This window comes from Bufo gargarizans, chromosome 5 (genome assembly GCF_014858855.1).
Source record: "Bufo gargarizans isolate SCDJY-AF-19 chromosome 5, ASM1485885v1, whole genome shotgun sequence".
Taxonomy (NCBI): domain Eukaryota; kingdom Metazoa; phylum Chordata; class Amphibia; order Anura; family Bufonidae; genus Bufo; species Bufo gargarizans.
Genome location: NC_058084.1, coordinates 203,708,519 through 203,732,732, shown reverse-complemented (window position 1 = coordinate 203,732,732; position 24,214 = coordinate 203,708,519). Strand labels below are relative to the sequence as shown.

Here is a 24,214-nt window from a genome sequence, read left to right as displayed (position 1 = left end):
TCCAGGGCAGGGATCAGCAACCTGCGGCACTTCAGCTGCTGTGACACTACAACTCCCAGCGTGCAACATGAAGTGAGAAGTGAATGGAGCATTGTAGTTTCAGAACAGCTGGCGAACCTCCGGCACTTCAGCTGCGGTAAAACTACGACTCCCAAGATGCTTCCCTTGCTTGGCTGTTCTCAGAACTCCATAGAAATGGAGCATGCTGGGAGTTGTAGTTTCACCACAGCTGATCCCTGTTCTAGGGTAGATGCATCTACTCACAATGATATATAGGTGAGGAGCGCGCGTTGAGGAGCGCGGCAGTGGGATTGTCTCATGGTGGATACAATCATCACAAAGTGGCCTTTTGTTTCCACGTTGCCAGAATCATTTACTTGCGGTTTCCTCCGCGTATTTCTCCGTTCTTCAGTATAAGTAAAGCTTCCTCATTACATGCAAAGTAGGAAGTGGTTGAATGTTGGGTGAATGGTGGCTCTTTATTGTTAAGGTTACACAGCGCCAGAATCGACGCGGTCACATGGTGGACAGCGAAACAGCGCGAACTCTCACACAGGTCAGTATCTCCCCGTACAAAGCAGCCATTCACTTGTGTCAGCAGAGCTTACAATCTAAAATCACAAAAAGCTGATTAACGGACGGTGACGTTTCCAAAACGCTCAAACAACAGATCGGTGAAGCCGTTCCACTCCCTGTGGTTAAACGTCTCTCGAAATGAAATACATTTCAGGATCGCCCCCCTCGGCCGAGGACAATTATGTCACCACCAAAATAAACTTGCAGATTGTTTCAATTTTAAACTCATACCAAAATTATAAAGCCGCCAGTCGTGAACTCGTCGCACTCAAAACGAGGGGGGGTCAGTACAGAAATAAACTGAACACAATGTACAAAGTTACAACACCCAACAGATTCTCGCGCTGAGTAATATATTCCGAAATTAAAAGTGAACGCGCTCCCATAATACCGCCTGCCGCTGCACAAGATGCGCAATGTCAGCCACAGACATCACCAAGGGATTCTCACCAGCTCTGCCAATAGGCCGGCATTATTTTAGATACATTCCGACCTACTGGATTGTGGCATTTTGTAATTTGTACCTATTTTACCGTATTTTTTACATCCGGCGATTCTTGACCGTATAGTGTCAGCAACTGCAGCCGTATGAAGTCCGAGGAATCTCAAAGAAATCTATAAAGAAACTGACAAAATGTGGAAGTATAATCTCTCTCACGCCAGCTCTAAAAATAAAAAAAGGCCAAAAAATCCCCAAAACATAAGACATTAAAGGGGAATTCCGGTTAGAAAAAGTTATCCCCTATCCACAGGAGATAACTATTACATTGGCGCAACTTCCGACCAGCCACTCGGTCAATTTCAGGGAGACCCTCCTTCTCGTGATTGTGGGGGTCCCAACAGTAGGACTCCTACCGATCGAATACTTATCACCTATGCTGTGGACAAGAGATAACTTTCTCTAACCGGAATACCCCTTTAAAAGGAGAATTACTAAGCAAAATGCTGCAGTAATCAGGCTCAAATTGTCACTTCACCTACAACACTTGTGGCACACTTTTCCTATTGGTCAGTGACAGAGGAGGCGGGGCTTTAACAGCAGAGGTGGGGCTCTAACAGCAGAGGTGGGGCTCTAACAGCAGAGGTGGGGCTCTAACAGCAGAGGTGGGGCTCTAACAGCAGAGGTGGGGCTCCAACAGCAGAGGCGGGGCTCCAACAGCAGAGGCGGGGCTCCAACAGCAGAGGCGGGGCTCCAACAGCAGAGGCGGGGCTCCAACAGCAGAGGCGGGGCTCTAACAGCTGAGGCGGGGCTCCAACAGCAGAGGCGGGGCTCCAACAGCAGAGGCGGGGCTCCAACAGCAGAGGCGGGGCTCCAACAGCAGAGGCGGGGCTCTAACAGCAGAGGCAGGGCTCTAATAGCAGAGGCGGGGCTCCAACAGCAGAGGCGGGGCTCTAATAGCAGAGGCGGGGCTCCAACAGCAGAGGCGGGGCTCCAACAGCAGAGGCGGGGCTCCAACAGCAGAGGCGGGGCTCCAACAGCAGAGGCGGAGCTCCAACAGAAGAGGTGGGGCTCCAACAGCAGAGGCGGGGCTCCAACAGCAGAGGCGGAGCTCTAACAGAAGAGGCGGGGCTCTAACAGCAGAGGCGGGGCTCTAACAGCAGAGGTGGGGCTGTGACAACTTCTAATAAAGTTACGATCAAATAACGATCAAAAAGACTATTCGCTATTGTAGCACAAAGCGTGCCGACCTCACGAGCGCATCATGTAGCGCTAACACCAGAGGTACACAATCAGGGGCTATGGATTTGGAGTTCCCTTTTAAGATTTTTTTTATTTTTTTTGGACTAAACGTCCAAGTGTCATCTGTTTAATGCCGATGGGAATCCGTGTTCCGTAATCTGCTCGTCTCGCTCGTAATTCTCCTCTGTACACACAGGACACCAGCAGAACACAGCGCTGGCTGTTATTTTTTGACTTGTTAGTGACAATGTGCATGAAAATTGAAGCTTTTAGGCCAAAAAGTACAATCTGCCGAGCACTCGGCGTCACGTTCCAGATGTTCCGCTGAGAGTCCCTTCCAAATAATACAATGTGCAAAACGACTTAAGGAAAGACGAAGCCCAGAGCCGCGCAGCGATCTGTCAAAACTCACTTATTAGCCGTCAACATAATCTACGCTGTCCAGCTGCAGGGGCCGAGCAGAGGGGGAAGGGCTCCGCCTATACAAACAGCAGGTAGGGTTCTCCTATACGAGTCCACGCAGCAGTGGTCACACAGTATACGTAGATGGCATAGCCCGAGGTGCTTATAGGGCTAAAGGTCACCACCTCTGATGAGCAATGGCCGACAGAGGACTGATGCTCTGACGCCCCAACAATAGGGAGGCCCAGCCTTTGGAAGGCCGGCCATTGGTTCCCAATGAAACCATAGTGTTCTGCCCTTTCTTAGGACTAAGGGGGCAACTTGCAGAGGATGTGTAGGTGACAGGGCCATGGCGGACCCCCATACCAAGCTGTTGTTGCTTTGCTTTCCTCCACAGGCAGCAGAAATGACTGGGCCGTGTGAACCCCCTGCTCTGCTATAGGGGGGGACGAAACCGGCAGAGGGGTCCGATAAGTCTATGGCCGCTTTAACCTCCTCCTGTGTTCTCACATTTACATTGCAAGATCCTTTGGCATTAAGGGACCAACATCGATGACTATAATACACCACTACGATACATGTCAGCATCATATCACTGACTATAATACACCACTACGATACATGTCAGCATCATATCACTGACTATAATACACCGCTACGATATATGTCAGCATCATATCACTGACTATAATACACCACTACGATACATGTCAGCATCATATCACTGACTATAATACACCACTACGATACATGTCAGCATCATATCACTGACTATAATACACCGCTACAATATGTCAGCATCATATCACTGACTATAATACACCGCTACGATACATGTCAGCATCATATCACTGACTATAATACACCGCTACGATACATGTCAGCATCATATCACTGACTATAATACACCGCTACGATACATGTCAGCATCATATCACTGACTATAATACACCGCTACGATATATGTAAGCATCATATCACTGACTATAATACACCGCTACGATATATGTCAGCATCATATCACTGACTATAATACACCGCTACGATACATGTCAGCATCATATCACTGACTATAATACACCGCTACGATATATGTCAGCATCATATCACTGACTATAATACACCGCTACGATACATGTCAGCATCATATCACTGACTATAATACACCACTACGATACATGTCAGCATCATATCACTGCCTATAATACACCACTACGATACATGTCAGCATCATATCACTGCCTATAATACACCACTACGATACATGTCAGCATCATATCACTGACTATAATACACCACTACGATACATGTCAGCATCATATCACTGACTATAATACACCGCTACGATATATGTAAGCATCATATCACTGACTATAATACACCGCTACGATACATGTCAGCATCATATCACTGACTATAATACACCGCTACGATATATGTAAGCATCATATCACTGACTATAATACACCGCTACGATACATGTCAGCATCATATCACTGACTATAATACACCGCTACGATATATGTCAGCATCATATCACTGACTATAATACACCACTACGATACATGTCAGCATCATATCACTGACTATAATACACCGCTACGATATATGTCAGCATCATATCACTGACTATAATACACCGCTACGATATATGTCAGCATCATATCACTGACTATAATACACCGCTACGATACATGTCAGCATCATATCACTGCCTATAATACACCGCTACGATACATGTCAGCATCATATCACTGCCTATAATACACCGCTACGATATATGTCAGCATCATATCACTGACTATAATACACCGCTACGATACATGTCAGCATCATATCACTGCCTATAATACACCGCTACGATACATGTCAGCATCATATCACTGCCTATAATACACCGCTACGATATATGTAAGCATCATATCACTGCCTATAATACACCGCTACGATACATGTCAGCATCATATCACTGACTATAATACACCGCTACGATACATGTCAGCATCATATCACTGACTATAATACACCGCTACGATATATGTCAGCATCATATCACTGACTATAATACACCGCTACTATATATGTCAGCATCATATCACTGCCTATAATACACCGCTACAATATGTCAGCATCATATCACTGACTATAATACACCGCTACGATATATGTCAGCATCATATCACTGACTATAATACACCACTACGATATGTCAGCATCATATCACTGACTATAATACACCGCTACGATATATGTCAGCATCATATCACTGACTATAATACACCACTACGATATATGTCAGCATCATATCACTGACTATAATACACCGCTACAATATATGTCAGCATCATATCACTGACTATAATACACCGCTACGATATATGTCAGCATCATATCACTGACTATAATACACCGCTACGATATGTCAGCATCATATCACTGACTATAATACACCGCTACAATACATGTCAGCATCATATCACTGACTATAATACACCGCTACAATACATGTCAGCATCATATCACTGCCTATAATACACCGCTACAATATGTCAGCATCATATCACTGACTATAATACACCGCTACAATACATGTCAGCATCATATCACTGACTATAATACACCGCTACGATATGTCAGCATCATATCACTGACTATAATACACCGCTACGATACATGTCAGCATCATATCACTGCCTATAATACACCGCTACGATATGTCAGCATCATATCACTGACTATAATACACCGCTACGATATATGTCAGCATCATATCACTGACTATAATACACCGCTACAATATGTCAGCATCATATCACTGACTATAATACACCGCTACGATATATGTCAGCATCATATCACTGACTATAATACACCGCTACGATATATGTCAGTATCATATCACTGACTATAATACACCGCTACAATATGTCAGCATCATATCACTGACTATAATACACCGCTACGATATATGTCAGCATCATATCACTGACTATAATACACCGCTACAATATGTCAGCATCATATCACTGACTATAATACACCGCTACGATACATGTCAGCATCATATCACTGACTATAATACACCGCTACGATACATGTCAGCATCATATCACTGACTATAATACACCGCTACGATATATGTCAGCATCATATCACTGACTATAATACACCGCTACAATATGTCAGCATCATATCACTGCCTATAATACACCGCTACAATATGTCAGCATCATATCACTGACTATAATACACCGCTACAATACATGTCAGCATCATATCACTGACTATAATACACCGCTACGATATATGTCAGCATCATATCAATGACTATAATACACCGCTACGATACATGTCAGCATCATATCACTGACTATAATACACCGCTACGATATGTCAGCATAATATCAAGGAGGTGGAACCGGAAACTGGACACCAATCCATGAGAGAACTCTACCTAAAACATACAAGACGCACAGCAGCAGTAACGGGCTGGAGGACGGCCATGGGGTCAGACGCAACCCCCCAAACCTCCACTCATCCGTCTACCTCTCTTTAATATGCAGCGATTTTACATGGGAGTCAATGAGATTTCCACTCGGTTTATAGTTTTCATATTTTCCAAGAAGCAAGTTTGCAGCATTTTCCCTTATTAACTATCCTGGGGAAACCACATTTAAAAGCAGCGTGTCCGTTTTTCCTGCAGTATGAAACCGCGGTTTCCCCTAGAAGCAGTTCTAGGTCACTTTCTGCAGTTTCTCATGGAGTTGCTGCTTTGGGTTGCAGTGTGAATGTGGCCCTATTCTCTGCAGTATTTGCAGGACCCGGTGGATTTGTCACCACAATAACAATGGGAGCATTACAAGCAATGAATGATCTGCAAACAGCGCGAGCTCTGTAGGAGGAATGGCGCAATGTGTGGCTGCTCACACGCTGCACGCAGCACTTCTCTTCCGTGTGGTTAATGATTATACTCCCAGGAGAGAGAACAGGTACAAGACTCAGGCCATGCACGAAGGGACAGGTGGGACATCGCCCCCGCAAGGCCCCACTGCGCGGCCTTCCCTGCGACAGGATGCCAGACATTTCCCAGCAGCTGGAGGACGGGGACGGATCACAGTCTCAATTGTCTTTTTCAAAAGTTTAGAATTTGCTGGATTTCACATTGAGCAGCATCGGCTGTGACATCGCAGCGCATGTGACAGGGGACAGGTATGGGAGTGGGGCCCCGGCGGCGCTGCACGTCATGTGATCCTCCCAGAGAGGGGGCAATAACTGACGTGACCTTGGGTTCAGGGAATTGAGGTCTGGGCCCGGTTACTGGTATAGGACCCCACTCTTCTGTGTGTCCCCCTGTAGATGGGACCGCTGTCACCCCCCAGCGTATATTGCTCCAGTCCCGCTGCATCTGCAAGCCATTGACATGACATTCACCACATGTGGAGATGGGAGAGGCCTGAGCCCCGGCTGAATCACAGCACAAATATGTCCGCGACTGACTGTTTGCAAACTGCAGATTTCCCTTTTCATGGCACCAACCACGAGGCCAAGTGAAGCTACATCCCAGGTGACGCCTTCCCAGACTGCAGGGGTGACAACAAGTCAGGGGCAGCTCATCTTAAGACACAAAGCTGTCACTGTTATGGGGGCACTGTGGATGTCACTGTTATGGGGGGCCTGTGGATGACACTGTTATGGGGGGCACTGTGGATGTCACTGTTATGGGGACACTGTGGAGGTCACTGTTATGAGGGCACTGTGGAGGTCACTGTTATGGGGGCACTGTGGATGTCACTGTTATGGGGGCACTGTGGATGTCACTGTTATGGGGACACTGTGGAGGTCACTGTTATGGGGGCACTGTGCATGTCACTGTTATGGGGGCACTGTGGAGGTCACTGTTATGAGGGCACTGTGGAGGTCACTGTTATGGGGGCACTGTGGATGTCACTGTTATGGGGGCACTGTGGATGTCACTGTTATGGGGACACTGTGGAGGTCACTGTTATGAGGGCACTGTGGAGGTCACTGTTATGGGGGCACTGCGGATGTCACTGTTATGGGGGGCACTGTGGATGTCACTGTTATGGGGGGCACTGTGGAGGTCACTGTTATGGGGGGCACTGTGGATGTCACTGTTATGGGGGGCACTGTGGATGTCACTGTTATGGGGGCACTGTGGATGTCACTGTTATGGGAGGCACTATGGATGTCACTGTTATGGGGGCACTGTGGATGTCACTGTTATGGGGGCACTGTGCATGTCACTGTTATGGGGGCACTGTGCAGGTCACTGTTATGGGGGCACTGTGGAGGTCACTGTTATGGGGGCACTGCGGATGTCACTGTTATGGGGGCACTGTGGAGGTCACTGTTATGGGGGCGCTGTGGAGGTCACTGTTATGGGGGCACTGTGGAGGTCACTGTTATGGGGGCGCTGTGGAGGTCACTGTTAAGGGGGCACTGTGGAGGTCATTGTTATGAGGGCACTGTGGAGGTCACTGTTATGAGGGCACTGTGGAGGTCACTGTTATGGGGGCGCTGTGGATGTCACTGTTATTGGGGGCACTGTGGATGTCACTGTTATGAGGACACTGTGGATGTCACTGTTATGGGGACACTGTGGATGTCACTGTTATGGGGGCACGATGGATGTCACTGTTATGGGGGCACTATGGATGTCACTGTTATGGGGGCACTGTGGAGGTCACTGTTATGGGGGGCACTGTGGAGGTCACTGTTATGGGTACACTGTGGATGTCACTGTTATGGGGGGCACTGTGGAGGTCACTGTTATGGGGACACTGTGGATGTCACTGTTATGGGGGGCACTGTGGAGGTCACTGTTATGGGGGGCACTGTGGATGTCACTGTTATGGGGGCACTGTGGATATTACTATTATGGGGGCACTGTGGATGTCACTGTTATGGGGACACTGTGGATATTACTATTATGGGGGCACTTTGCTTATCACTTATGGGGCACCATGGCCGTCACACTGATGGATGTAATATGGCGCTACATTCGGTATTATCACAGAGGATTTATCGTGTTTAGTATTTTGAATTATTACGGAATTAAAGCTCAGAGGATCTTTGTCTGCACCAAGGCCTAAGACCTGCGGCGATGCGCTGTGACAGCAGATAAGACTCAGTCAGTGTAACATTCAGCTCCACCCGCAAGCCTGACACGCGATGGCGGCAGTACAACAGGGCGGGGCTTAACGCAATGAAACATTGCAACACTTTGTGTAACACGTAATCAGTTAATAACTTTTTTACAGTTCACGGCAAAGACACAAACACGAAAGGCAAGAGCTGGAACCCGAGGGCGAGACCCAGGGCGCAGCCGCTGCCCCAAAAGACAAACACATCTCTACTCTGCCATTTAAATCATCTTTCCAGAGGCAAAACATTTAAATTCGGCAGATTTATCCTCCACTGTGATAGTCACACGACAAACACAACATCACAGGAAAACCAAAGTGATGGAGAGAAGGACCATGGCCTGTCATGAGTCAACCGGCGACTGCTGCTGTAGGGCACAATACAAGGGTTGTTGTTTTTTTTGCATTTTTGTGCTTTTTTTCTTCCATTTTAATTCATTCTGTGGTGTTTTATCTGATTAAATTCCAAATTTGCACATGGGTGCCGTCACACCACATCAAACTGCATCGAGTCTACCCCCTGCACAGGACCATCAAGCCCTCATTCACATAACTGCATTACAATCATACCAAGACCCTCATCCATAATTAGGCATATATTGTGATATTTTATGCTTTTTTAAAAAAAAAAATGGCCATTTTTCTTTACAAAACTGTAAAAAAAACCTCCTAAATGTTCAACCCAGCTAAGTATGCGACATCAATATTCTGGGGAGACAAGCAGCTGCCAGATATTCTAGTGCTGCTGGTTTCTCTTGATGGAGGAGGTCAAAAGACCATCAGCGACTCCCTAGAGCGACGGCCTATAGCTAGGGAGTAATGCCAGTCCTGTGTGCACCCATCCATGTATGCTGCCATCTTCTCAACCAGCCTATGAATGTACATTCGGGTGGTACTAGGTGTTCTTCACGCCCCTATTCACTGACGCAATCAGAGCTACTTAATTGTGAATTTCCGCCCCTGGTGCAAATGGAAATTCTTGTGTTTCCATTCACTGACAAGTAACAGCTAGAAAAATCCATACACTTGCAGCAAAGCGCAGCAGCTAGCGTCACACCGCCATAATGACGATGATATGCAGCATTTATAGAGCTAATAAACATCAACAGACATTCTCATCGGATTTGATAATTGAATCGCTCTAAAGCTATGGTTATTATATTACTGTACAAGATGGAATAATCTGATTTATATAATTATCTTTCCTTTCGTGGCCGACTCACAATTACGGCAATGCACGCGCATGACGCGCTACAAATCCAGCTAAATCGTCATTTATAAAAAATAAAAATTAAGAAAATATTTTATGATCCAAAAATAAAAAGTTAAAATAAATTCAAAATGGAAATGAAAAAATAAAAAAATAAGACACTGCAACTGGAAAGATGAGGGCAGGCGATGGAATCCACAAGGCAGGTCACGATGGTGATGTCATTGGTTACAATGGAGCCGTTTACTCTGCGCTTGATACAAAGTATCTGTTTTAAATAAACGTCTCATAATTAAAGGATGAAACCTAACACGTTCCCCCCAGAACCTGCTGAGGAGCCGCGAGGCGTCAGATAGCCTCACTTATAGGCTGTAAATAAACCCCTAGATTTACTGCCTGCGGAAACCGACCCAGACAACCCCCGGCAGCCCGCGTTTTTTACATTAACAGACCTATTAAGGCACAAGTTGTAAAATTAAATATCTCATCCACATAGGAGCCTAAATTACAGGTTTCCATATTGACAATGACAAATCCACGGTTATAAAATTTTATAACACGACAGGTACAGATCCTAAGCGCTGGACGCACTGATTATACAGACGATACAACCGCCAATGAGCGCCTGCAATAATAATCTACAAGGCTCTCGCAACCAATCAAAATCTATCCAAGACGATTGGCTACGTGAAGACCTTTGCTGTACTACAGTGAAAAGAAGAGCAGCACCCACGGGCCTAATCGACCTCTCGGGAATGCAGCAGCCAATCCACGACCGCAGATCCACAGCAGTCCACAGGTCAGTAATCAAACAACAGGTAAGGCTACTTTCACAACTGCCTGCCGGATCCGGAAATCCGTGTGCAAACGGATAGCATTTGTAGACTTATCCGGATGCGGAACCGTCTGACAAATGCATTAAAACACTGGATCAGTCTCTCCGGTGTCATCTGGAAAAACATACCCGGTATTTTTTTTTTGTGTGTATTTTTAAAGGTCTGCGCATGCGCAGACCGGAAAACCGGATCCGTTTTGCCGGAACACTCGGGGCCGGATCCGCATGTCAATGGGAAAAAAATGCCGGATCTGGCATTCCGGCAAACCTTCTGGAGTTTTGGACAGATATAAAACCGTAGCATGCTGCGATATTATCTCCGTCCTGAAAAGTCAAAAAGACTGAAATGAAGACATCCTGATGCATCCTGAGCGAATTTCTCTCCATTCAGAATGCATTAGGATAGAACTGATCAGTTCTTTTCCGGTATTGAGCCCCTAGGATGGAACTCAATGCCGGAAAAGAATAACACTAGTGTGAAAGTAGCCTAATGGCAGCATCGCCTTTGTCAAGCTTCTTTTTGTACACATTCCTGTAAGTACGAAGAAAAAAATGAATATCTGGAGATGCTGCCATTACCTGTTGTTTGATTACTTTGCTGTACTACAGTCACAGTCCATACGGATACAATGAGAGATGCTACAGTCACAGTCCATACGGATACAATGAGAGATGCTACAGTCACAGTCCATACGGATACAATGAGAGATACTACAGTCACAGTCCATACGGATACAATGAGAGATGCTACAGTCACAGTCCATACGGATACAATGAGAGATACTACAGTCACAGTCCATACGGATACAATGAGAGATGCTACAGTCACAGTCCATAGGGATACAATTAGAGATGCTACAGTCACAGTCCATAGGAATACAACGACTGATGCTACAGTCTCAGTCTATAGGAATACAATGAGAGATGCTACAGTCACAGTCCATAGGGATACAATGAGAGATGCTACAGTCACAGTCCATAGGGATACAATGAGAGATCTTACAGTCACAGTCCATAGGAATACAATGAGAGATGCTACATTCACAGTCCATAGGGATACAATGAGAGATGTTACAGTCATAGTCCATAGGGATACAACAACTGATGCTACAGTCACAGTCCATAGAAATACAACGACTGATGCTACAGTCACAGTCCATAGGAATACATTGAGAGATGCTACAGTCACAGTCCATAGGGATACAATGAGAGATGCTACAGTCACAGTCCATAGGGATACAATGAGAGATGCTACAGTCACAGTCCATAGGGATACAATGAGAGATGCTACATTCACAGTCCATAGGGATACAATGACAGATGTTACAGTCACAGTCCATAGGGATACAACGACTGATGCTACAGTCACAGTCCATAGGAATACAATGAGAGATGCTACAGTCACAGTCCATAGGGATACAATGAGAGATGCTACAGTCACAGTCCATAGGGATACAATGAGAGATGCTACATTCACAGTCCATAGGGATACAATGACAGATGTTACAGTTACAGTCCATAGGGATACAATGACTGATGCTACAGTCACAGTCCATAGGAATACAATGAGAGATGCTACAGTCACAATCCATAGCAATACGAGTGATACTACAGTCACAGTCCATAGGGATACAATAAGAGATGTTAGTCACAGTCCATAGGGATACAATAAGAGATGTTACAGTCACAGTCCATAGAGATACAATGAGAGAGGTTACAGTCACAGTTCATAGGGATACAATTAGAGATGCTACAGTCACAGTCCATAGGAATACAACGACTGATGCTACAGTCACAGTCTATAGGAATACAATGAAAGATGCTACAGTCACAGTCCATAGGGATACAATGAGAGATGCTACAGTCACAGTCCATAGAGATACAATTAGAGATCTTACAGTCACAGTCCATAGGAATACAATGAGAGATGCTACATTCACAGTCCATAGGGATACAATGAGAGATGTTACAGTCATAGTCCATAGGGATACAACAACTGATGCTACAGTCACAGTCCATAGAAATACAACGACTGATGCTACAGTCACAGTCCATAGGAATACATTGAGAGATGCTACAGTCACAGTCCATAGGGATACAATGAGAGATGCTACAGTCACAGTCCATAGGGATACAATGAGAGATGCTACAGTCACAGTCCATAGGGATACAATGAGAGATGCTACATTCACAGTCCATAGGGATACAATGACAGATGTTACAGTCACAGTCCATAGGGATACAACGACTGATGCTACAGTCACAGTCCATAGGAATACAATGAGAGATGCTACAGTCACAGTCCATAGGGATACAATGAGAGATGCTACAGTCACAGTCCATAGGGATACAATGAGAGATGCTACATTCACAGTCCATAGGGATACAATGACAGATGTTACAGTTACAGTCCATAGGGATACAATGACTGATGCTACAGTCACAGTCCATAGGAATACAATGAGAGATGCTACAGTCACAATCCATAGCAATACGAGTGATACTACAGTCACAGTCCATAGGGATACAATAAGAGATGTTAGTCACAGTCCATAGGGATACAATAAGAGATGTTACAGTCACAGTCCATAGAGATACAATGAGAGAGGTTACAGTCACAGTCCATAGGAATACAATGAGAGATGCTACATTCACAGTCCATAGGGATACAATGACAGATGTTACAGTCACAGTCCATAGGGATACAATGACTGGTGCTACAGTCACAGTCCATAGGGATACAATGACTGATGCTACAGTCACAGTCCATAGGAATACAATGAGAGATGCTACAGTCACAATCCATAGCAATACGAGTGATACTACAGTCACAGTCCATAGGGATACAATAAGAGATGTTAGTCACAGTCCATAGGGATACAATAAGAGATGTTACAGTCACAGTCCATAGGGATACAATGAGAGATGTTACAGTTACAGTCCATAGGGATACAACGACTGATGCTACAGTTACAGTACATAGGGATACAACGACTGATGCTACAGTCACAGTACATAGGGATACAACTACTGATGCTACAGTCACAGTCCATAGGGATACAATGAGAGATGCTACAGTCACAATCCATAGCAATACGAGTGATACTACAGTCACAGTCCATAGGGATACAATGAGAGATGCTACAGTCACAGTCCATAGGGATACAATGAGAGATGTTAGTCACAGTCAAAAGGAATACAACGACTGACGCTACAGTCACAGTCCATAGGAATACAACGACTGATGCTACAGTTACAGTCCATAGGAATACAATGACTGATGCTACAGTCACAGTCCATAGGGATACAATGAGATATGCTACAGTCACAGTCCATAGAGATACAATAAGAGATGTTACAGTCACAGTCCATAGGGATACAATGAGATGTTACAGTCACAGTCCATAGGGATACAATGAGATGTTACAGTCACAGTCCATAGGGATACAATAAGATGTTACAGTCACAATCCATAGCAATACGAGTGATACTACAGTCACAGTCCATAGGGATACAATGAGAGATGTTAGTCACAGTCCATAGGAATACAACGACTGATGCTACAGTCACAGTCCATAGGAATACAACGACTGATGCTACAGTCACAGTCCATAGGAATACAACGACTGACGCTACAGTCACAGTCCACAGGAATACAACGACTGACGCTACAGTCACAGTCCATAGGAATACAACGACTGATACTACAGTTACAGTCCATAGGGATACAATGAGAGAGGTTACAGTCACAGTCCATAGGGATACAATGAGATGTTACAGTCACAGTCCATAGGGATACAATGAGATGTTACAGTCACAGTCCATAGGGATACAATGAGAGATGTTACAGTCACAGTCCATAGGGATACAATGAGAGATGTTAGTCACAGTCCATAAGGATACAATGAGAGATGCTACAGTCACAGTCCATAGGAATACAACAGTAATCGTCCACAGGAATACTCTGATGCTCACAACAGCTGCCGCTCAGGCCTTTCTTGGTATTTATCGTTACCTCCAATCAACTGAGAATGTTCTGCATTAATCACAATGATTTCTGCTGTGACCAGAATGACCTGCGATTCCTGTCCTACAATATCTGTGTGGGAGGGATCTTAGTGTTTATCAACATCCCAGTTTGGCCTTCTTCTCATTTAGCTGGGACCAGTCCTTTCTAGTTCAACCATTAGCAGAAACAAAAAAATGGTTTAAAAAAAAAATGTATACATAATTTGGGGTTTTATTTCAATAAAAAGTAAACTCAGCAAATGTACTTGAGACCAGGAAAAATTACTCCCAGTCCCATAAAATCCTCTGAAAACAGCTTGTGTGAACACGGGCTAACACTTTCCTTTGCACAATTAGAGTCATACCCTGCAAAATATATCATCCATGTAGCTTATTCATCTCTATGGGACTGACTCATACACGACTGCCATTCTCAACATCCTTCCATTTTATGTTGTTTTTTGAACGCTTTTGCATTTGTTGGTGCATTGTTATTGTATGGTTTTGCGTTACAATGTTTTATATGATTTTGAGTTGCAATGATCTATATGAGGGCTCATGCACACGACCATTAGTATTTTGCCGTCCGCCAAAAAAATATGGATGACGTCCGTGCGCATTCCGTATTTTGCGGAACAAAACAGCTGGCCCCTAATAGAACAGTCCTTTCCTTGTCTGTAATGTAGACAATAATAAGACATGTTCTATTTTTTTGCAAAACTGACATATTGAAACGGAATGCACACGGAGTACCGTAACTTCCGATTTTTTGCGGACCCATTGAAATTAATGGTTCTGCATGCGGTCCTCAAAAAACGGAACGAACACGGAGCCCTGATTTTGAGTTGCAATGCTTTGTATGATTTTGGATTCAATGTGCTGCATGATATTGAGGTGCATTTTGTTCTACTTGCTTTTGTGTTGCTTTTCTCAAGTTTCTCCTGTGTTTTTAAGCATCTTAAAGCTAAAGAGCTCTATCCTAATTTGTACATTCAAAGTGAAATATTGCAGCAAATAATGTACCGTGAGAACCCAACTGAAATGGAAATTCATATTTTTAGCATTTTAATCATAAATGTAAAAAGTAGTGAAACATTTTACAGATTTTTTACATGCAATGTCTATGGGGGGGATTGCAGGAACAACTTCCTTATGTTCTTCTGTTTTCCTCTGCACTTTCCTGTACGGGACAACGTTTGATAAATCCAGTCTGTCTCATCCAGAACGACCATTAATGCAACGTTCACAGGCAGCTGGAAAAAGCCCCGGTGAATCTTAGCTATGGGGAGAACTGCCGGTCCAGATAAAGACTCCCAGCTGTCATTTCCTTGTGTTGGCTTTTCCTAATCTGTTCATACGGCAGATCCTGAAACCGGCTGACAAATTGCAATCTAACATTTTCACAGTCTACATAGTTCTTTTGTTTTGGAAGAGGAGGGGGGGCCCTTGGCTCAATTATTACCCCACTAAAACTTCATGGTCCCTCCCATCCGTCACTCTCAGGACAAGCAGTCTCTGTGCTCTCGCTCCCCCTTAAGCTATTTATTCCATTTGATTTTTTTTAATCAACACATGATCTCATTCCTCAAAAATTCCCCAACAAATTGTAACAAGGTGAAAACCTTTACATAAACCTGATCACGTACTGGAGATTCACACCCAGCACATCCAAAGGACGGACTGTCCACAATTCAGCAGCCACCAAGTTCTCTGGCCAAAAATCTATCACATTTTTGGAAAGTAAAAAATGCTACATTTTGAGGGTGAAAATCATCCAGAGGCTTCAATCTGATCACCAGGCCACAGATGTAATGAACGTCGTTTGCAGTAGACTCGGCCGACAGATTTTGATGTTTTTGGTCAATTTTTATATAAAACAAGCTTTCTAATAGAAAATAGAAACGTAAAAAAAAAAAAATCTAAATTTAAAGGTAAACTCAGTGATCTCTGATATTCCATTTCCAAGGAAAATCCTGGGTTTTAACCACTTAGGACAAGATGGAAGCAGTGACCGGCGCCGAGATGTGGGTGAAAGAGTCGGAGTAAGAGACAATGTAAGAAGTGAGAGAGAACCTCGGAGCGACGGAGGAGAAGATGTCATACCGCAGAGACCGTGATACAGGGACGTGAACCATCCCCGGACCACAGATCCTGGGCCTGAATAGTAAAGACGTATACGTGTCGGTGTGTATCTAAGAGGGTCACAGCAGAGAACTAACGGAAGCAAAGAAGATTTTGAGATAGATAATTAGATAGATAGATAGATATGAGATAGATAGATAATGAGATAGATAGATAGATAATGAGATAGATAGATAGATAGATAGATAGATAGATAGATAGATATTGAGATAGATAATTAGATAGATAGTTAATAGATAGATAGATAATGAGATAGATAGATATATCCACCGTCTGTACTAGTTTGTAACTCGTCTTGTTTATGCTTAGTGCAATTGTCTGTATTATGTATGTGCACCGCTTATCACATGTACAGCGCTATGGAATGAATGGCGTTTTAATAATAATAAATAATAATAATAGATAATGAGATAAATAGATAGAAAACAAAAGAAAATACAGCAGCAATGGAAAGTCCAGTTAATAGAGGTGATAGTTCTGGACATGTGATTAAAAAAAAAATGAACAGCACCCATTAAAATAGTGGAAAAAAAAATAAATAAAATTATTCACTTAAGAATAGCTGCAACTTCACTATTATAGGATGCAGTTATTTTTTTTAGATAGATATGAGATAGATAGATAGATAGATAGATAGATAGATAGATAGATATGAGAGAGATAGATAGATAGATAGATAGATAGATAGATATATAGATAGATATGAGAGAGATAGATAGATAGATAGATAGATAGATATGAGATAGATATGAGATAGATAGATAGATAGATAGATAGATAGATAGATAGATAGATAGATAGATATGAGAGAGATAGATAGATAGATAGATAGATAGATATGAGAGAGATAGATAGATAGATAGATAGATAGATAGATATGAGAGAGATAGATAGATAGATAGATAGATAGATAGATAGATAGATATGAGATAGATAGATAGATAGATAGATAGATAGATATGAGATAGATAATAGATAGATATGAGATAGATATGAGATAGATAGATAGATAGATAGATAGATAGATAGATAGATAGATAATAGATATGAGATAGATAGATAGATAGATAGATAATAAGGTAGATAGACATATAGATAGATAGATAATAGATAGATAGATAGATAGATAGATAGATAGATAATAGATATAAGATAGATAGATAGATAGATAGATAGACATTAGATGGATATATGATAGAAGAAAACCCGCCCTATACCGAGCACAGTTATTAATACTAGGTACTGAGCGGTGTCTGGATAGACTGACAGGTAAGGGGTTCACATACATATTTTCCACTTATGGAGATCTATGAAGTTCACGTCATGAAGCAGAGGAGAACAATGGACACATATAGAATGACACTATAGGGCGGACATTTCCCTGGACAGAACGTATCCGTGGCCTGTATGTCGGCCCGGCAGGCTCGGATCTCGTCTCGGGGATTTTGTGCCTTGCTACGCCCTAAGAGGTGGGAAGATGCCCGGCCGGCCGGGGGGCACCCGCTCTGGTGACTGTGAGGTCGCTGCCCATTTAAAGTCTAATGATCTGTGTAATTACTGTAATGTCACGTTACATTAGGAAATGGGGGGGGGGGGATCACAGACATTTAGAAGTGTTTAAGAAACACTTTACTGCAAGAGAGGCCCCGAGGCTAATGGGTTAAATTGTTCCCTTCACAAGGAGGTCTGAAAGCGAAACCGCAAGTGCCTTAACCCCTTCAGGGCTGAACTGTCACAAGGGTGCAACCACAAGGCGACCACAAACCCTCAGCTATTTATATTTCACGTAAACAAGAAATTGTGAAAATAAAAAGTGAAGAAATAAAATAGTGTCGGCCGGAGGCGGCTCGGGGTCCTGGAACATTCCAGACCGGAGCAAAAGCCGCATCCAGAGGGGTCTCCACACATTTCACATCAGACACAATAGAACAAACAAGCAGCAATAATTCAAAAGAAAGAGAGATCAATATCCACGAGAAGAAGGTATCAATGCCGGCCGATACCATCCACCTGCCCTGTAGCGTCTCAGGGACGCCTTCCATCGCGAAGGCTTTATCAGCAGCAAATATTCCTCTATCACAGATGGCGACACCACGAGAACATTCTATCATTTCTCAATTTTCTTAAAACAAAACAAAGAACAAAATCTATAGTTCTGGAAGAAATAATAAATGAAATGGAATTTAAGGTTCTGTCAATGTGACAAAGATGTGGCGGAAATCTATACGATGTAACACAGAACACCCCCAACATCCAACGCCATTCTGAAGATCTGGATCAACATTTATTTACAGACAATTCGCAAAAACACAAGAAAAATTTCTGTAACAACAACAACAAAAATCATAGAAATATAAAAAAAAACGATAAATTAATAAATGTAACAAAAAGACGGCAGAGAAGATCTGAACATCTAGAATATCTAACGCTTCACATGGAGATGATGAGCCCATAGATATAACGCTACAATGTCCACGGCCATTCAGAAACGAGCAGCGCAGGTCACCACATACCTGACGACACGCAAAGCTCTGCGAACACAACGGCGGTATTATTTATCACTCTATATCAGCCAATCATCTTCTAATAGAATTAGAGATAGATAGATAGACAGATAGATAGACAGACAGACAGACAGACAGATAGATAGATATGAGACAGATAGATAGATAGATAGATAGATAGATAGATAGATAGACAGACAGACAGACAGACAGACAGATAGATAGATATGAGACAGATAGATAGATAGATAGATAGATAGATAGATAGACAGACAGACAGATAGATAGATAGACAGACAGATTGAATATCATGAGGTTGGGATCTCTTGCTTAGCCTGTTAGTGGCTCATTCACAATCTGGACGCAATGTCCGTCCTGTATACAGACCGTGGACCCGGCGACACCTGACAGCTCAGCTATTCACACACAGAAGGTCTCAGTTACTTTGAACCAGAGTATGAGTCTTTTTGGGGTTGGGGCAGCGTTCCCCCACAACCATTACAACCACTGGCACTAGCTCTTTCTTTTTCCCCTTTCTCAGGGGCCAATAACTGAACTGAAGGAGCCCTGACATAAAGAAAGCAAAAGTAGTCCCTCTTGATCAGCGAGGCAGAAAGCAAAAGGAAAAGCAAACAAACCAATAGCAGCTCCAGGAGAAGGAGAAGAGAGGCACACGAGGGCACCACCGCTATAGAAGGGGCATGAGGGCCATCATAGGGCATGGAAGAAGAGCATCACAGGGTCTACAAGGGGCATCACAGGGGGTATGAGGACCATCATAGGGCACAGAAGAATAGCATCACATATTATACATCATCACAGCGTATAAGGGGCATCACATAATCTGAAACTGGCATCACAGATGACGGTGCGATGATAAAATACAGAAGGGGCATCAGAATATAAAACGGGCTTCTTAGCATAATGGAGAAAGCGGCGTTATAGATTATAGGACGGACATAATATAAGAAGGGGCCTGACAGAAGCAACAGGGGTCATCAAAGAATATAAGAGACATTATAGAAAAATCAAGAGTATAAAGAAGGGGCATCACAGAGTATGAAAGAAGCATTGTGGAGTATAGAAGGGGCGTAATAAAGGATTTACGGGTCATCAGAAAGTAAAAAGGGACATGGAAGAGTACAGAGGGGTATAATAGACGTATAGATAACATGAGGGTCATGTAAAATATAACGTTTAATATTAAAGAATATAAGGTTAATCCTATAAGGGTCGTCACAGAGAACATAAGGTTCATCCTAGAGAATATCAGGGGCGTCACAGAGTAGACGGTCCATCGTGTGTCACATAATGTCACATAAGGTAATATGGGGTCAGTATAATGAGGATAGAGGGGTCGCCATAGGAGAAGCTGCTTCTCTGTGCAGATGGGGGGCGTACTGATACATTGTATTCGACAGGTGGACCCTTCACTGGATACAATGTAACAAGGTCCACACGTTGAAGAGAATAGGGTCTATACACATGTAGGGGGTGACACTTACCGTGCGGGCGGTGGGGGACAGGGAGCCGTTAGGCAAGTAAGGGCTGCCCAGGTCCGGGATCATGATGAAGGGGTACCCGGGGTACGCCGGGCTCTTGAACAGGCCTCCTCCACCCCCGTCCTGTCTTTTCCCAGCTACAACAGGAAAGAAAAGTTTCATTAACGCCAAAGAAGAGTGCACCCTGCACCCCAGAGCGAGCCCAGGTTATGAAGGGGTTAACAGGCGGCACCCAGGGCCCCCTCCCGCTATAGAACCCACCTTCCTCCAGGCTGTCCCGACTCTTGTCCCGGAAGCTCTCCGGTCTGGCTGCAGGCCGCCGCTCCGCCTGACAACGGGAAAAAGAACAGTCTCATCATCATCATCATCAAGAAGCCCAGAGTACACTGACATGTATATAATGTACAGGACACACGTGTATATAATGTACAGCACACACCATATAATGTACAGCACACAGCCATATTATATACAGGACACACGTGTATTATATACAGCACACACCATATAATGTACAGCACACACATGTACAGGACACGTGTATTATATACAGCACACACGTGTATTATATACAGGACACACATGTATTATATACAGGACACACACCATATAATATACAGGACACACATGTATATAATGTACAGCACACAGCCATATAATATACAGCACACAGCCATATTATATACAGCACACACCATATAATATACAGCACACACCATATAATGTACAGCACACAGCCATATTATATACAGGACACACATGTATATAATGTACAGGACACACGTGTATTATATACAGCACACACCATATAATATACAGCACACACCATATAATATACAGCACACACCATATAATATACAGGACACACATGTATATAATGTACAGGACAGACACACATGTATATTATTTACAGCAGACACATGTATATAATATACAGGACACAAAAGTATATAATATACAGCACACACATATATATATATATATATATATATATATATATAATGTACAGGACACTCATGTATATAATGTACAGGACACACAAAGTATACAGAACATGCAGGTATAGAATGTAAGGAGCACATAAGTACAGAAGACATATAGGAATATAATCTACAGAGCAGACGTATATAATGTACAGAATAATAGTACATAGAACATACAGGGAATAAACCTACATAATCCTCTCCACAACACAGAGCACATTATATACTGCACTATTATAGTGTAATGTGTTCTCATCTGTGACAATTCTATATTATTATTATAGATGGAAATTTGACCAGATCCTCATATCCAGACCCAGATCTATCTCTACACACTGAGCAGTGATATACTGACTGATCTAATAGTAATAACATTATAATAATGATGATGATGATAATAATAATAATAATAACAGTTATATATTATTATTATTATTATTATTATTATTAGATGATGAGCAGAGTTTATAAACTTTACATTAATGATAAACCCCTCACTAGAAGTACATGAAACACAGGAATAATCCTCAGGATATTCGGGACTATTCACACCGGACCCTGCGGTTATTATCATTATTATTGTTCCGGGGTCTGGTCGGCTTCTCGGAGGTCTCAGCCTCTCTCTGGATCAGGGGCCCCTGGAAAGTTTGGGGTGCTGACAGATCTCATAGGACAAGTGTTCCCTTCACCTACCCCCTACCCCCGGCTCCTGCCCCCCTACCCCCGCTCCTGCCCCTCTACCCCCGGCTCCTGCCCCCGGTCGCTCACCTCGGAGTCGGACGAGCTGTTCTGATGGGTCTCGGTCTCGTTGACGAGCGACGATTTGACATCGGCCAGATCTCTTTCGGCCGACGAGTTGTCGGAGATCTTCTCCTCCTGCTCCCCTTCGTCTTTGAAGGCGATCATCTCGTCGTTGGCCCCCAGATCGTCGCCTCCTCCGCCGTTCAGCTGCGGCATGATTACCGCTCCGTGTGCAGCGAGGACGGAGAAGCCGCGGCTGCGGGGAGACTCTGCGCCCCCCGAAAAACTTTCTGGCGCTTCCCCTGCTCGGCGCAGTGGAGGGAGGGGTGAGGGAGGGGGGCCCCGGGGTGCTGCCGGGTCCCTGTCTTTGTGGGGCTGGGGGCGGGGGAGTCCTGGGCCCCCTCCTCTCCTCCAATAAAGAATGGCCAAAGACGCAGAAGAGGCGCAGCCCGAGCGCCAGAGTCCACAGCGACCCCCAAAAACCGACGGGGCGCCCCCCGAGCGCGCAGCGAGGTGCACGGAGCCCGGACAGCGCGGAGCTCGCCCGGATCGAGTCAGTGGAAGTTAGGACTGGAAGGAATCCAGTTCAAAGGCGGCTGTGATTGACAGGAGGAGCGAGAGAGGGAGGGGGAGGAGGAGGGGGGCACTGGACGGGGGGGATTAGTCACCCACTGGGGGGGAGCACAAAACTTTCATCACATGGGGGGGGGGGGCGGGAATAAATGTCACCAAACAAGAAGTGAGAGAGGAGCACAACTCCCATCATCCATGTGCGACACCGGGGCGAGGGGGCAGAGAGCCGGGGGTGGAGGGGGCACAGGGCCGGGGTCAGGGGGGTAGAGAGCCGGATGTGGGGGGCACAGGGCCGGGTGAGGGGGGCACAGGGCCGGGGTCAGGGGGGTAGAGAGCCAGGTCTTGGGGGCACAGGGCCGGGGTCAGGGGGGTAGAGAGCCGGGTGTGGGGGCACAGGGCCGGGGTCAGGGGGTAGAGAGCCGGGTGAGGGGGGCACAGGGCCGGGGTCAGGGGGTAGAGAGCAGGGAGTGGGGGGCACAGGGCCGGGGGGGGGGCACCGCTAATGCAAAGTACACAAAGAAGAAGAAGAGAAGATTCACTTTACTAAAGTGCTGAAGTCGGAAGAGGAGGAGAGAACGGGGAGTGGGCAGGAAGACTGACAGCAGCTGCCACCGGGCACAGCACACACTCAGCTCTGCACACAGGGCACAGCACACTCAGCTCTGCACACAGGGCACAGCACACACTCAGCTCTGCCACCGGGCACAGCACACACTCAGCTCTGCACACAGGGCACAGCACACACTCAGCTCTGCACACAGGGCACAGCACACACTCAGCTCTGCACACAGGGCACAGCACACACTCAGCTCTGCACACAGGGCACAGCACACACTCAGCTCTGCACACAGGGCACAGCACACACTCAGCTCTGCACACAGGGCACAGCTACA

The 24,214-nt window shown here is 44.6% G+C and overlaps 1 protein-coding gene across 14 annotated transcripts in view; it reads right to left on the bottom strand.

Annotated features, from left to right (window-relative positions):
• Positions 1-23,425, bottom strand: part of TCF7L2 (transcription factor 7 like 2) — a 191,663-nt gene extending 168,238 nt beyond the window's left edge. For 4 of the 14 annotated variants that reach the window (XM_044294981.1, XM_044294988.1, XM_044294991.1 and 1 more), the window contains exons 1-3: positions 22,776-23,421; positions 21,286-21,352; positions 21,028-21,161 (exon numbers count right to left, since the gene is read on the bottom strand). In XM_044294981.1, coding sequence (XP_044150916.1) covers positions 21,028-21,161; positions 21,286-21,352; positions 22,776-22,964 — 390 coding nt within the window. In that variant the 5' untranslated portion in view covers positions 22,965-23,421. Of the gene's footprint in view, positions 1-21,027; positions 21,162-21,285; positions 21,353-22,775 lie in introns of all 14 variants that reach the window. The other 10 variants (XM_044294989.1, XM_044294985.1, XM_044294984.1 and 7 more) reach the window with 7 other exon arrangements.
• Between the last annotated feature and the right edge of the window lie 789 nt (positions 23,426-24,214).